This window comes from Dendrobates tinctorius, unplaced genomic scaffold (genome assembly GCF_039654945.1).
Source record: "Dendrobates tinctorius isolate UK_male_01 unplaced genomic scaffold, ASM3965494v1 ptg000056l, whole genome shotgun sequence".
Classification (NCBI taxonomy): domain Eukaryota; kingdom Metazoa; phylum Chordata; class Amphibia; order Anura; family Dendrobatidae; genus Dendrobates; species Dendrobates tinctorius.
The window spans coordinates 12,251,029-12,265,140 of NW_027361724.1; the positions used below are offsets into that span (position 1 = coordinate 12,251,029).

At 43.3% G+C, this 14,112-nt stretch overlaps 1 protein-coding gene across 2 annotated transcripts in view; it reads left to right on the top strand.

The window, feature by feature from the left end:
• Positions 1-14,112, top strand: part of ITPRID2 (ITPR interacting domain containing 2) — a 102,789-nt gene that overhangs the window by 65,588 nt on the left and 23,089 nt on the right. For both annotated transcript variants that reach the window (XM_073577493.1, XM_073577494.1), the window contains exon 10: positions 8,674-8,746. In XM_073577493.1, coding sequence (XP_073433594.1) covers positions 8,674-8,746 — 73 coding nt within the window. The remainder of the gene's footprint in view (positions 1-8,673; positions 8,747-14,112) is intronic.

Consider the following 14,112-nt stretch of genomic DNA (forward strand, 5'->3'; position numbering starts at 1 on the left):
CCAGCCTGATAATACCAGGCTGTAGCAGTCTCCTTATCTTTGATGGTTAGCAAAAAGAGTGTGATTCCCTCCAAAAAAAAATAGCGTGGGGTCCTCCTATTTTTCTTAACCAGCCAAGGAAAAAGCAGATGGCTGCGGCCTGGTATTCTCAGGCTGGCGAGGCCCATGGATTTTGGCCCTCACCAACCTAAACATAGCAGCCCACAATCGCCCCACAATTGGTGCATCCAAAGATGTGCCATTTGTGGCACTTTACCTGGCTCTTCCAACTTGCCCTGTAGTGGTGGCAAAAAAATACCAGTACAGAGACAAAATAAAGTAACTAGCAATACTTTATATAACCTAGGGGATAGTGTAAATAACAGGGCTGTGGAGTCGGAGTCGGTGCTAATTTTGGTGGAGTTGGAGTCGGTATAAAATGGACCGACTCCGACTCCTAAAATATATAATAAATTGGGTACAGTAATTCAATGCAGGATGTGCTGAATATTTTTTCATAGGAGTTTGGGAAAGTTATGAAATGTCCTATCTAATCTAAGGCTACATTCACACACAGCGTTTTTCCTGCGTTTTTTGAGGATACGTTTTTCAGCTGCAAAAGCTGATCATCTTTTTAAAAAACTCCATCACCTGAAAGGTTTTTGAACTCATAGATAATGTTTTCAATAGCAAAAGCAGACTAGAAATCTGCTCTATCCATTTATCCATATCTGTCTATCCATATCGTATCTGTACCAAAAAGAATGAAAACCGGGTAGTACACCAATATATATTCTGTTCTATCTAAATATCTTGATTATTGGATCATAAAAATGATTAAATGTCTGAGGTTCACATTGTACTACAATAAATTTTTCACTTAAATATAAGCAATATGTGTCGGAGTCGGTGTAAGGGAAATTGAGGAGTCAGAGTCGCAGGTTTGGCTTACCGACTCCACAGCCCTGGTAAATAACTGTAAAGTCTCCTCTTTGTGGGATACATGTCTAGCAACAAACCTCCCTCTCTCACTATTGAGCATTTGTAGACCTCTCCCATGTTGTATTGTTGGACATCTTCAAGGATGGGAGGTTTTTTTTTTTTTTTGTTTTTTTTTTCAGGCAAAAAATGTTGGATTTCAGTAAACATATTGACTCTTTGGCTTCCTACAGGCGAAATGTGTTCCTGCAAATTATTTCATGAATGAGTTGACTAAGAATCTGTCACTATAGAAATAAGTGGGTTTTGTCGACGCCGTTTATTCTCTTATGTCTCTGATCTGTACTGTGCTGATTTATGATCGGACCGCATCAAAGTTGAGCTAAATTTTGTGACACCCCCCCCCCCCCCCCCCATCTTTCTTTCTGAGCTCGTTTAGGCTGTGTGCACATGCTGCGGATTTTGTAAAATCCGCAGGTGAAACCGCAGGTCAAAATACCTGCGGTTTTACCTGATACCTGTCAATTCTTTCTGCGGATTGAAAACCGCAGATAATCTGCGCTGAAAATTCCGCACCGTCTACATTGCGGTTTTTGATTCCCATAGGGAATAATGGTACTGTACACCGCAGCAAAGTCCGCAGCGTGTGCACACAGCCTTAGAGAGTTTCATGTGATAAAATGGATGTTGAAGCAGTTCACAGCTTGCTGCCGAATGAGTTAACTGAGTATCCATCAGTGTGCAGGGAAACAGCCTGTAAAGGCCAAAGGTGCGATGTGTAATTAAATCCTTGCTTTGAGGTCTTCTTCTTTTGGCCATTAAACTTGAATCCCCATGTGTGCTAACTTTCTGCAGTCACTGAGGTGGGACACTTGGCTGAAAGACAAGCAGACCAGTCCCCCAATCCCACCCAATGTGACATGATTGATTGTCCCTGTGTATCAAGCTTTGGGTGACATACCATCTCCTCCAAATCCAGGACCTACTTTAACTGCTAAAGTGTGCTACTTGCCTCTTCTTATTATATATAGCACCACCCTTTTGTGGGAGATTTCAAGAGATGTTGATGATTTTGTGTTCAGGATATCTAGCCTTTTTCCATGAGCTGCCAAGTATGCAGGAATTCGGCCAGTGGTGGTTTTTGTGATCAAAAATGCTGCCGGAAAGTTGCCCTTTAAGGGTTTGTCCACTGTTGTAAGCAACCTTTTCACAAGGGAGCCAGCTATCAATTTATTCATAATGTCTCAGAAGGATAACAAACGGTACAACACAAAGTTAAGATTCCTCAATTACATGTTCATGATTAAAGCAATTGTATAAAAGGGAATCTGTCACCCGGTTGTTGTTACCCCATCAGCCTTTTCATTATACTTCTGACACCCTGATTCCAGCCGTGCATCACTGGGCTGCTCCAGCCGTGCATCACTGGGCTGCTCCAGCCGTTTTGATGAAATTACTGTTTAATCGGCTGCAGATCTACCATTGCTGATATCGGTATGACCCCGCTCCCACCACTGATTGGCAGCTTTCTGCCTATGCAGTGTACCCAGAAAGCTACCAATTCATATTGGGGGCAGGGGTTATATAGAGCTCATGAATATGAGGCATGGCAGCAGATTTACTAGTTTTCTAGTGGTGAACTGATTTGTATACAAACGTCACGAAGCAGCACAATGACATATCGCTGAAGTGAGAGAACCTATCCGAGTGAAGTGTCGCTTGATGAGCTGCTGATAAATGGAATATACTAATAATTTCCTTTAAACTTTAAACAGGTTTACAGAGTCGACGCGTTTCGAGGTCTACGCAGGACCTCTTCATCAGGACTAAAAACCTTTTTTGTCCTGAGGAAGAGGTTCTGCGTTGACCTCAAAACGCGTTGACTCTGTAAACCTGCTTAAACGTTTTCAAGGAAAATATTCGTTTACTATATCAGCAGCGCATCAAGTGACACTTCACCCGGATAGGTTCTCTCCAAAGTCTGAGAGTCGTGTCCTGCAGCAGCTGATACATGCGATGTTGCTTAGGTGCAACACTACCAGGTGAGCAGATCCATGTGTCTGTACTTGTTTTACAGCTAAAACCCTATTTTGTGCTCTTTTATTTGCCAGTTCTCCACATTACTATATCGCTTAAATGGTTCTCTTGTCTACAAAGAGGGGCAAAAAGTTGGTGACAGGTTTCCTTTAATAAGAGACGTGATCGGGGTCGTGAGAGCTACACTTTGTGTTGTGGGATTTTTCTTTTTCCTTGTATATGTCCCCAATCAAGATGCAAAACTAGTCTATTGATACTTTATTTTTATTTGCTGGGGTCGCAGCAGTTCTTGCTATTTTTAAAACTATTATCATTTGGGAATCTTCCATCTGTCGGATTTATGTTCTGCTTGGAGTATTTATAGTAAAGCCGCTCTGATCTGCTGAACAAAGCTTACCATTTCCAGGTGAACACTGCTATCTTGTGGCTGTGATGTGGAAACTGGCTTTCTCTTATTTTGCTTGAGTGAACTTGGTATTAGATTTTTCTGTATTTCAGTTGGGCCTTCATTTTAGATATTCTATTTAGTTTCTTTATTATTTTTCTTTTTTTTTTGTGGAAGCATACACTTAAAGGTGGTGAGTCTCTTATTGTCTGAGTGCGCCTCCCATCGGTCTAAGACTTTTCCTTAATTTTAGGCTGGATCCCTTTAAAACTTAATCCTTGGCTCAAGATAGCTATATTTCAGAGTATCTTACTGCCTACAGTGCTGGTGGCAGGAATTGGACAATTTTTTCGCGCTATGTGCCACAGTTCTAGGCAGTGCTGCGGAGTCGGTGGTCATTTTGGTGGAGTCGGTATAAAATGGACCAACTCCTAAAATAATAAATTGGGTACAGTAGTTAATGCAGAATGTGCTGAATATTTTTTCATAGGAATTTGGGAAAGTTATGAAATGTCCTATAAATGGCTGTTCTATTCCTGATCTAAGGCTACATTCACAGTGTTTTTGCTGCATTTTTTGAGGATACGTTTTTCAGCTGCAAAAACAGATCAGATTTTTAAAAAACCGCATCACCTGAAAGGTTTTCGAGCTCATAGATAATGTTTTCAATAGAGCAGATTTCTAATCTGCTTTTGATATCTATCCATTTACCCATATCTGTCTATCCATATCTTATCTGTACCAAAAAGAATGAAAGCCGGGTAGCACACAGACGAACACTTTTTTTTTTTTTTTTTTTTAAGCACCAGTCAGGTAGCTGCCCAAAAGGATGCCCAGGACAGGCATTGCTCGTCTTCAGTAACACATCAACATGAATTGATAGTTGGAATAAATAGACTGCATTCACCACATCTTCTTATGGTGCAGTCTTTATTTTCAAGTGTAGGCGTGTGCAGTATGAGCTTCTGCAGCAGCTGAGGTGTGCAATATGAGGTTCCCCCCCCCCACCCCCAGGTTTGATCCTGGCCACGCCCATGTAGCCTGAGGATCTAGGCTTTGTCTTAGCTAAGTTATAGTGTTATATTATATAACACATACACAGTACAGACCAAAAGTTTGGACACACCTTCTCATTCAGAGTTTTCTTTATTTTCATGACTGAAAATTGTAGATTCACTCTGAAGGCATCAAAACTGTGAATTAACACATGTGGAATTATATACTCTAACAAAGTGGGAAACAACTGAAAATGTCTTATATTCTAGGTTCTTCAAAGTAGCCACCTTTTGCTTTGATTACTGCTTTGCACACTCTTGGCATTCTCTTGATGAGCTTCAAGAGGTAGTCACTGGAAATGGTTTTCACTTCACAGGTGTGCCCTGTCAGGTTTAATAAGTGGGATTTCTTGCCTTCTAAATGGGGTTGGAACCATCAGTTGTATTGTGCAGAAGTCTGGTGGATACACAGCTGATAGTCCTACTGAATAGACTGTTAGAATTTGTATTATGGCAAGAAAAAAGCAGCTGAGTAAAGAAAAACAAGTGGCCATCATTACTTTAAGAAATGAAGGTCAGTCAGTCTGAAAAATTGGGAAAACTTTGAAAGTGTCCCCAAGTGTAGTGGCAAAAACCATCAAGCGCTACAAAGAAACTGGCTCACATGAGGACCGCCCCAGGAAAGGAAGACCAAGAGTCACCTCTGCTGCGGAGGATAAGTTCATCCATGTCACCAGCCTCAGAAATCGCAGGTTAACAGCAGTTCAAATTAGAGACCAGGTCAATGCCACACAGAGTTCTAGCAGCAGACACATCTCTACAACAACTGTTAAGAGGAGACTTTGTGCAGCAGGCCTTCATGGTAAAATAGCTGCTAGGAAACCACTGCTAAGGACAGGCAACAAGCAGAAGAGACTTGTTTGGGCTAAAGAACACAAGGAATGGACATTAGACCAGTGGAAATCTGTGCTTTTTTCTGAGTTCAAATTTGAGATCTTAGGTTCCAACCACTGTGTCTTTATGCGATGCAGAAAAGGTGAACGGATGGATTCTACATGCCTGGTTCCCACTGTGAAGCATGGAGGTTTTGTGATGGTGTGGGGGTGCTTTGCTGTTGACACTGTTGGGGATTTATTCAAAATTGAAGGCATACTGAACCAGCATGGCTACCACAGCATGCTGTTTCAGTATGCCTTCAGTTAGACCATCATTTATTTTCCAACAGGACAATGACCCCAAACACACCTCTAGGCTGTGTAAGGGCTATTTGACCAAGAAGGAGAGTGATGGGGTGCTACGCCAGATGACCTGGCATCCACAGTCACCAGACCTGAACCCAATCGAGATGGTTTGGGGTGAGCTGGACCGCAGAGTGAAGGCAAAAGGGCCAACAAGTGCTAAGCATTTCTGGGAACTCCTTCAAGACTGTTGGAAGACCATTTCTGGTGACTACCTCTTGAAGCTCATCATGAGAATGCCAAGAGTGTGCAAAGCAGTAATCAAAGCAAAAGGTGGCTACTTTGAAGAACCTAGAATATAAGACATATTTTCAGTTTCACACTTTTTTGTTAATTATATAATTCCACATGTGCTAATTCATAGTTTTGATGCCTTCAGAGTGAATCTACAATTTTCATAGTCATGAAAATAAAGAAAACTCTTTGAATGAGAAGGTGTCCAACTTTTGGTCTGTACTGTTTATATGTAATCGATATTACATAGTGTATTACGTATTTACAGTTTATTCCAGTTTTTTGTGTTCTAAAGTTGTATTCCAATAAATATATATTCTGTTCTAAATATCTTGATTATTGTATCATAGAAATGATTAAATGTCTGATGTTCACATTGTACTACAATAAATTTTTCACTTAAATATAAGCAATATATGTCGGAGTTGGTGTAAGGGAAATTGAGGAGTCTGAGTCGCAGGTTTGACTTACCGACTCCACAGCCCTTGGTCTAGGGCGGCAAGGTGGTTCAGTGGTTAGCAGTGTAGCTTTGCAGCGCTGGGGTCCTAGGATCAAATCTCATCCATGACAACATCTGCAAGGAGCTTGTATGTTCTCCCCATGTTTCCTCCTACATTCCAAAGAAATACTGATGGGGAAGCTAGTTTGTGAGCCCCAAAGGGGACAGTGATGGCATTGTCTGTCTGTGGAATTAATTGCACTAGGTACTTGAGCAGAAGTTATGGAGAGTGAATAAATAAGGAGAAAGCTTACACCTGAGAGCCCAGTCTTAGCCTCTCACCCAGCCAAATCAGATCTCATACTTTGCACTGATGGGCAATACCCCCAAACCCTGTCTGCTAAATGAGATTCTGATTTGGCTTTTATCCTAATTCATATTGCAAGGCTTGTTAAAGGGCTGATATTAACTTTTAGGATTGCTACTTCCAATAGATGGCGCTAGTTAGTCCTCTTCCTCTCTGAAGAGACGACAAGATTGTGTCTATGCTCGGTGCAGTATGCGGATGAGAAATCCGATACTGCACCGATCAACCAACACGGAGCTTCAGACTCTCCATCACTAATGGACAGGGCCACCTCCTGTCACTGCTTCTCTGACAAACAATAGCTTGAATTGATGGCCGTTGAGTATGTGGTGTAGGAGAGGAGTGGAGATACCTCCCCTGTGTGCAGACATTCTGCTCAAGCTGAAAGCAGGAGGCTGTACTAACCAGGAGGACCAAGCAGCAGGGCTGTGGAGTCGGAGCCCATTTTGGTGGAGTCTGTGTCATGGAAATTGAGGAGTTGGAGGTTTGGCTTAAGCCTGTTTCACACTTCCGTTTTTTCAAATCCGTCAAAATCCGTTGTTTTCCGTAAAAAAACGGATCCGCCATTTTTGGCAGGATCCGTTTTTTTTGTCCCATAGACTTCCATTACGGTTACCGCGGATCCGTCAAAAAAACGGATCCGTTTTTAAAAAAACGGATCCGTTTGCATCAGTTTCCGTCAAAAAAACGGAAACGGATCCGTTTGGCGGACACAAAAACGGAAGTGTGAAACAGGCCTTAGACTCCACAGCCCTGCCAAGCAGAACGGGAACCCTGCTTCCGCACCATGCTGGGCTAGAGAAGGTAATGCTGCGCACACTGAGATGCAGGCACTGTACGTTACAATAAAATAAACTTTATTTAAAATGGAAACTTGCAGACCCAAGTGATTCGGGACAGTACTCTTTTGATTAAGGGCGCAGGGCCTAATCAAAGTGCTTAGCGACCTTCGCTGCTACCCCAACCTTGGCGCAGAGTTCCCCTGCTGAGACTCGCGTATGTGGAAATTGAAATCTGAAGTATTGTGGGACAAGATCCTAATCCCAAGTGTATTATATTGTGATAATGCCTTGCTGTGTGTGTATATAGGTCAGCTGGTTAAGTTTGTGCCTTATTGCTGTCACGCGGTTTCATATTTGCTTTATTCCTGAGTAAACCTGCTTTATCAGAGTGTGCAGCACATATTTTCCATTTGCATGCTGTGTAATGTTCTCTTGATTTTACTTTGCAGCTACAAGTTATGGATTTTGTTTTACTTTACTGTATACGCAGCGTCTGAAATGGCCCTATTTTAGGCTATGTTCACATGTTGCGCTTCAGCTTTTTTTTTTTTTTTTTTTTTTTTTTTTACCCCCCCCCCGCAGGCAGAACCTGCCCACTTGGTGGTAAACAAGTTTCTTAAAAAAAGCTGCCTTTTTGCTGGCGCATCACCCCCCCGGATTGACTTGGAAACTTCTGTGTTTTTACAAGGGGTGTAGAACACGGTGTGAACATGGCCTTACTGTTCACCTTATTTTTGTCTTTTTTTTTTTTTTTTCTTCATGTTGATAGCTATTCAGAGCTAAATTAAGATATCAAGTGTGCAATGATTTAAATGCCACACAGGACAACTAAAGCCTTTACTGCCCACAATGGATGTTTACCGCCCCGACCTTGCGCCTGCCAAACTATTGTAAGGCCTCTGTTTGCAGTACAGGAAGCCGGTGTGTGATTCATAGTTTCAGTTGCTGCTTTTTACAACAATGGGACCGCTTTGTTTAAAACGTGTCACAAGGTACTTCCTCTGTTCTCTGGAAAGTATTGTTGGCTTCTATTGTCATTTTTTTTTTTTTTTTTTTCCTTATAAGATTGATATACTTATTTTATTCCGAAGTTATTGTGCTCACATGTGCGCTGCTCAAAGTTTTGAGGCTTTATCACAAGAAAGACATCCTTGTTGCACAGCCCTGTCACATTTATCTTTGACGGCCGCATTTTCAATCGTCTTAAAATAGTTTGATGCTCCAGAATGTGTTTCCGTATTAGCAGATAAACACTTCTAACTGTTCTCTTCTTTGCAGTTGCAGAGCGCAGAGGAGGATCCTCACCAGTTTACCCCCTTATGTCATTTGGCGTTAGAAAAAATCGGCAAAGGTAAGTCACTCATGTTTCTACTTAAGCAGCACTTTAGAAAGGTTTTGTTTTCCTTGCTAGTGTAATATAGGATGCTATTAAAGAATGTAGAGGCTTAAACGTGTTATTTGAGGTGTCTGCACTGTTGATATCTGGTCTGAATTGGTTCCCTTAAAGCAGAATAAATTTCCCACATAAAACTGGAGGGGGCAAGCTTTAATCTTAGGACTCTGAGCAGAATGAGTACCAATCTAAGGACAAGTGATAGCTTACCTTGCATATTGGGATTAAGTTGCATCACACAGGATACACTAGCTACCCTGCCTGCCGCTTTTGATGGCTTTCTTCTTGTCAGCTGTCAAAAGCAGGAGGCAGGGAGACTGTTACAAAACTGTTAAGTAAGGCAGAAATGATCTTTTCAGCTGTATTGGCACAAACAGAAGCAAGAGGAATGGACCTCAGTTGGGGGGAGGTACATAAGAATTTTTTTTAGAGGGTTTTGATAGGTGATTATTTGATCCTGTAGTACACAGCAAATTGTAAAGTGACTTCCTGATACTTGTGAGCAGGGCTGTGGAGTCGGTAAGCCAAACCTGCGACTCCGACTCCTCAATTTCCCTTACACCGACTCCGACTCCCACACATATTGCTTATATTTAAGTGAAAAATGTATTGTAGTACAATGTGAACCTCAGACATTTAATCATTTTTATGATCCAATAATCAAGATATTTAGATAGAACAGAATATATATTGGTGTACTACCCGGTTTTCATTCTTTTTGGTACAGATACGATATGGATAGACAGATATGGATAAATGGATGGATAGAGCAGATTTCTAGTCTGCTTTTGCTATTGAGTAACATTATCTATGAGCTCAAAAACCTTTCAGGTGATGCAGTTTTTTAAAAAGATGATCAACTTTTGCAGCTGAAAAACGTATCCTCAAAAAACACAGGAAAAACGCTGTGTGTGAATGTGTAGCCTTAGATCAGGAATATAACAGCCATTTATAGGACATTTCATAACTTTCCCAAACTCCTATGAAAAAATATTCAGCACATCCTGCATTGAATTACTGTACCCAATTTATTATATATTTTAGGAGTCGGTCCATTTTATACCGACTCCGACTCCACCAAAATGAGCACCGACTCCGACTCCACGACTCCGACTCCACAGCCCTGCTTGTGAGAACATGTGATCTGCAGTTTGCTTATCCAGAACATACTTCTGCCAATACTGAAAAGTTAAAATATATAAGCATGCATCTTTTTTTGTTTAATATATCTTCTGCACACTCTGCATGATCGGTGGCCATCATGAATGAGCTGTGATCAGCAGTTTAGAGTATTTTTTTTACAATAGTCCCACAGACCTAGAGGTGGCCATACCTTTTCAGTAGTGGTTAGTTGAATTATCTTCAACATCTTTCTGCCAACCTTTGTACCCTTTAACCGAATGAGTATGTGTTCCAAATAGGGAGGTGCAGGCGAAGCCGCTTCCAGATACCTGTGGAGGCAACTTATCTAAATTATGAAATGCCACATGTCCGGTCCTTTCTCCCCATTATCTGCCACATTAAATGTCTACATCTTTCTAATGTCAATGCATACAAAATGATTGGCTGCAGTGGTGGTGTTTGATGTGTTTTCCATTCTATAGTCTGTGTATATCTGCACTCTACAATTTACATAAAATCTACAGACTTGGGCTGGTGTGTGTGTGTGTGTGTGTGTGTGTGTGTTTTTTTTTTTTTTGTGACAACCTGCTTTTTGCAGTAAAAACACAGATCAAAATGCCTGTGTTTTGCATTTGGATTGTGTGTAGCGGTCTACATATTTTCACCCACAAGCAATTAAAATGTTTGCAATGGTTTTTTTTTTTTTCACTTTTTCATTACTTTCTGTGATTGAAACAACACACAGAATTTGACGTGCTGCAGATATAAGATAAAACACTGCAGTTCTCATTCAGTCAGGAAACAGAAAAGCGTGTGCATGAGTTTTCTAAAGTCGTGTAGCTTTTTCTGGTACTGTAAAGAGCAGCTTTTAATTTGCATATAAAAGCAGCAAAAAAATGCAGAGTGTGAACTTGCTTTCTAACTTGCCTTACAAACGGGCACTTGGCAAGACTCGTAAGAGACTGCTTGCTATGAATTCCTAGATGGGCTTGTGGAAATACTGAAAAGTCTACTAAAAAGTATGTGTATAGCTGGTGAAGTATTGAACACGTCACCAATTTTCTGCCTAAAATATATTTTTAAAGGTGCTATTGCACTCACCAGATATCTGTAACAACCCAGCCAATCACATCAAGCCATAGATGTCCATAAATTAAGTTGTGTGATAATGAGAAATGACACAGGTAAAAAGTAAGAACACATTAAGAAAGAGGTGGAAAAAGCCTTGAAAAGTCATGACACCAGCTGAAATCTATCAGAAATTAGAAGGTAATCCTGCCACCTAGTGAAAAATATCAGCTGGTTCAACTGATGGCTTATCAAAAAGTATCATTACCAAGGTGAGATACAAAAAAACCTCTCATGATGGGTAAAACCAGTGAGCTTTCTCAAGACCTTCACATCCTTATTGTTGCAAAACATAATCATAGTAACATAGTTATTAATGTTGAAGGGAGACTTTTTAAGTCCATCTAGTTCAACCCATATCCTATCCTAACTTGCCCTAACATGTTGATCCAGAGGAAGGCAAAAAAAAACCCATGTGGCAAACAGTAAGCTTCACATTTGGGGGGAAAAAAATTCCTTCCCGACTCCACATACGGCAATCAGACTAGCTCCCTGGATCAACGCAATATTAAGGAAACTAGTGTATATACCCTGTAATATTATACTTTTCAAGAAAGGCATCCAGTCCCTTCTTAAATTTTAGTAGGGAATCACTCATTACAACATCATATGGCAGAGAGTTCCATAGTCTCACTGCTCTTACAGTAAAGAATCCGCGTCTGTGAGTATGCTTAAACCTTCTTTCCTCCAAACGTACAGGATGCCCCCTTGTCCCCGTCACAGGTCTAAGAGTAAAAAGATCATTAGAAAGGTCTTGGTATTGACATTGGTTACAGAAAAATTTTCCCGTATCCCATGACGGCACACATGAGAGAGGGGATCTGCCCAGTCAGGACAGGAACCCTACTGAAGATAAAAGGGCGGTACCTTTCCCTCGCTTCAGTTGGTCTACAGAGCATGAGAGGCCCCCCCGATAACAATGATTCCGATAGTAGTCTGGAAAATCGGGGAAGAACAAGCAAGAATAATTCTCATAGCTCCATTCTGGCCGAAGAGGCCTTGGTGTTCTCCCTTCTGAGACTCGGGTCAGTAACAGATCCATGGATCTAACCAGAGGTTCCAGACATTCTTTCCCAGGGACCAGTGGTCCACTCTCAGGTGAAGGGCTTCCATCTGGCAGCCTGGAATTTGAGAGGGTGCTACTGAATCGCCAGGGATTCTCACCAGGGTTAGTCTCCACTCTGTAGAGTAGGAAACCTATAACATCCAGAATCTATGGTAGAATGTGAAAAAAGTTCCTTGACTTCCTGAGGGAACCTTTAGGAGATGTAGCTCCAGTGGGACCTATCCTAGAGTTTCTACAGACAGGGCTGCAACTCTGGTTAGCAACCAGTACCCTCAAGGTCCAAGTCTGAGCTCTCGGGGCCCTATATAACTGCAACATAGCGTCCAATAGGTGGGTGTCCGGCTTCATAAAAACTTGTGGTAGGTCTAGGCCGGTCATCATCCCAAAGATACCACCTTGAGACCTGAATCTAGTCTTGGGGGCTTTAACCACAGACCCCTGTGAGCCATTACAGGAGTTGTCACCAAAACTACTCACACTTAAAACCGTGTTACTAGTAGCCTTAACATCGGCCCGTAGAGTGAGCGACCTACAAGCTCTGTCTGTACGTCCTCCATATACTCAGATATTTGAGGACACAATGGTTCTAAGACCAGATCTGGCCTGATCGGCGTGTCTCCCCAAGGTGGTCCTCAAGTTTCATAGGACTCAGGAGCTCTCCTTGCCATCATATTGTGATAAACCTAGAAACCCTGAGGAGCAAAAGTTCCATACGTTGGATGTAAGGAGGGCCATATTACAATATGTCAGTGGAGGAACGATCAGTCCCTGTTTGTAGCCTTTCAGGGTAGTAGAAAAGGATATGTGGTATTTATTATGCATTTTTCTCGTTCGCCTTATTGGGCGACAGAGACCATGGGTGTATGCTGCTGCTGCCACTAGGAGGCTGACACTATGCACAAAAAAAGTTAGCTCCTCCTCCGCAGTGTCCACCCCACCGACCGGCAGGAAGTTCCTCAGTTTAGCTTAGTGTCAGTAGGAGGTGGACACGGGTCTTTTATTAGACCCCTATCTACCTCGTCATGCGTCGTTCCTTTACAGGTTTCGGAGGGATACGGAGTGAACAGTCACATCCGTACTCCCACAAAGAGACTATGAGTACGGCGTGTACTGCCACCCCGTATCCTCATAGGTCTCCGCGGCAGGACCAGGAGCCTCGCACAGGTGCGTGCCAGCTATACGGACGGTCCTTGCCTCCCACCATCTCGCCTACCAGAGCCTGACGGTTGGACGAGGCGTGGATTCCATAAAGACGACAGACAGCGTGGGATTCTCAGGTACCTTTATTGTGGCCCCCGGCCTGGGTGAGTATGCGGTCTAGCGGTCCCCCGGCGTTTTCATCCTAAGGCGGTCGCCAGGGGACCACTGTAGGGCCTGCACGCCCGCTTCTCCCCACGGTCGCCGCATCCATGAAGGCCCCTGTTCTTTCGGGCCTTGTTCTGCGCCCCCCCCCCCCCCCCTGTTTTTTCTTCATCCCTGCAGGGGTATACAGGGGTCGGGCTGTGGGAAGCAGGGACGCGGCCCGGGGTTGCGGCGCGTCTTCCGCGCCGACCCCCTGCTGACAGGCGGCCGGCGCCATTAATTTAGGCCCCGGCTTCTTCTCGGGCCTACCGCTGCGTCGCGGCCACGCCCCCTGCCCCTTTCTTCTAAGCGGGCTTCTCTCCCGCCCGTCCTAGGCCTTCCCAGCCCCCTTGCCTCACACCAGCCTGCTATTGGACAGCGGGCGGTGCTAAGGGGATCTCTGCGGCGAGCTCCGCCCTTCAGCGCGCCCTTTCCCTGGTGGTCGCCATCTTCTCAGCCTGCCAGCCGGACCTCATTCCCTGCCGGATTTCGGTCGCTGGGCCTTTTTTTCAGCCGGATTGGCCTGGCCTCATCCTGCAGCCAGATCAGAGAGCGTCGCCCTTGGGGACACCGGACCGTGAGTAGCTCTGCACCTGCAGACTGACACCCTTCTCTGCCTTCTGTCCCCCAACTGGCCGGCACTGCCTCTTTTCACTATGTCCAACGC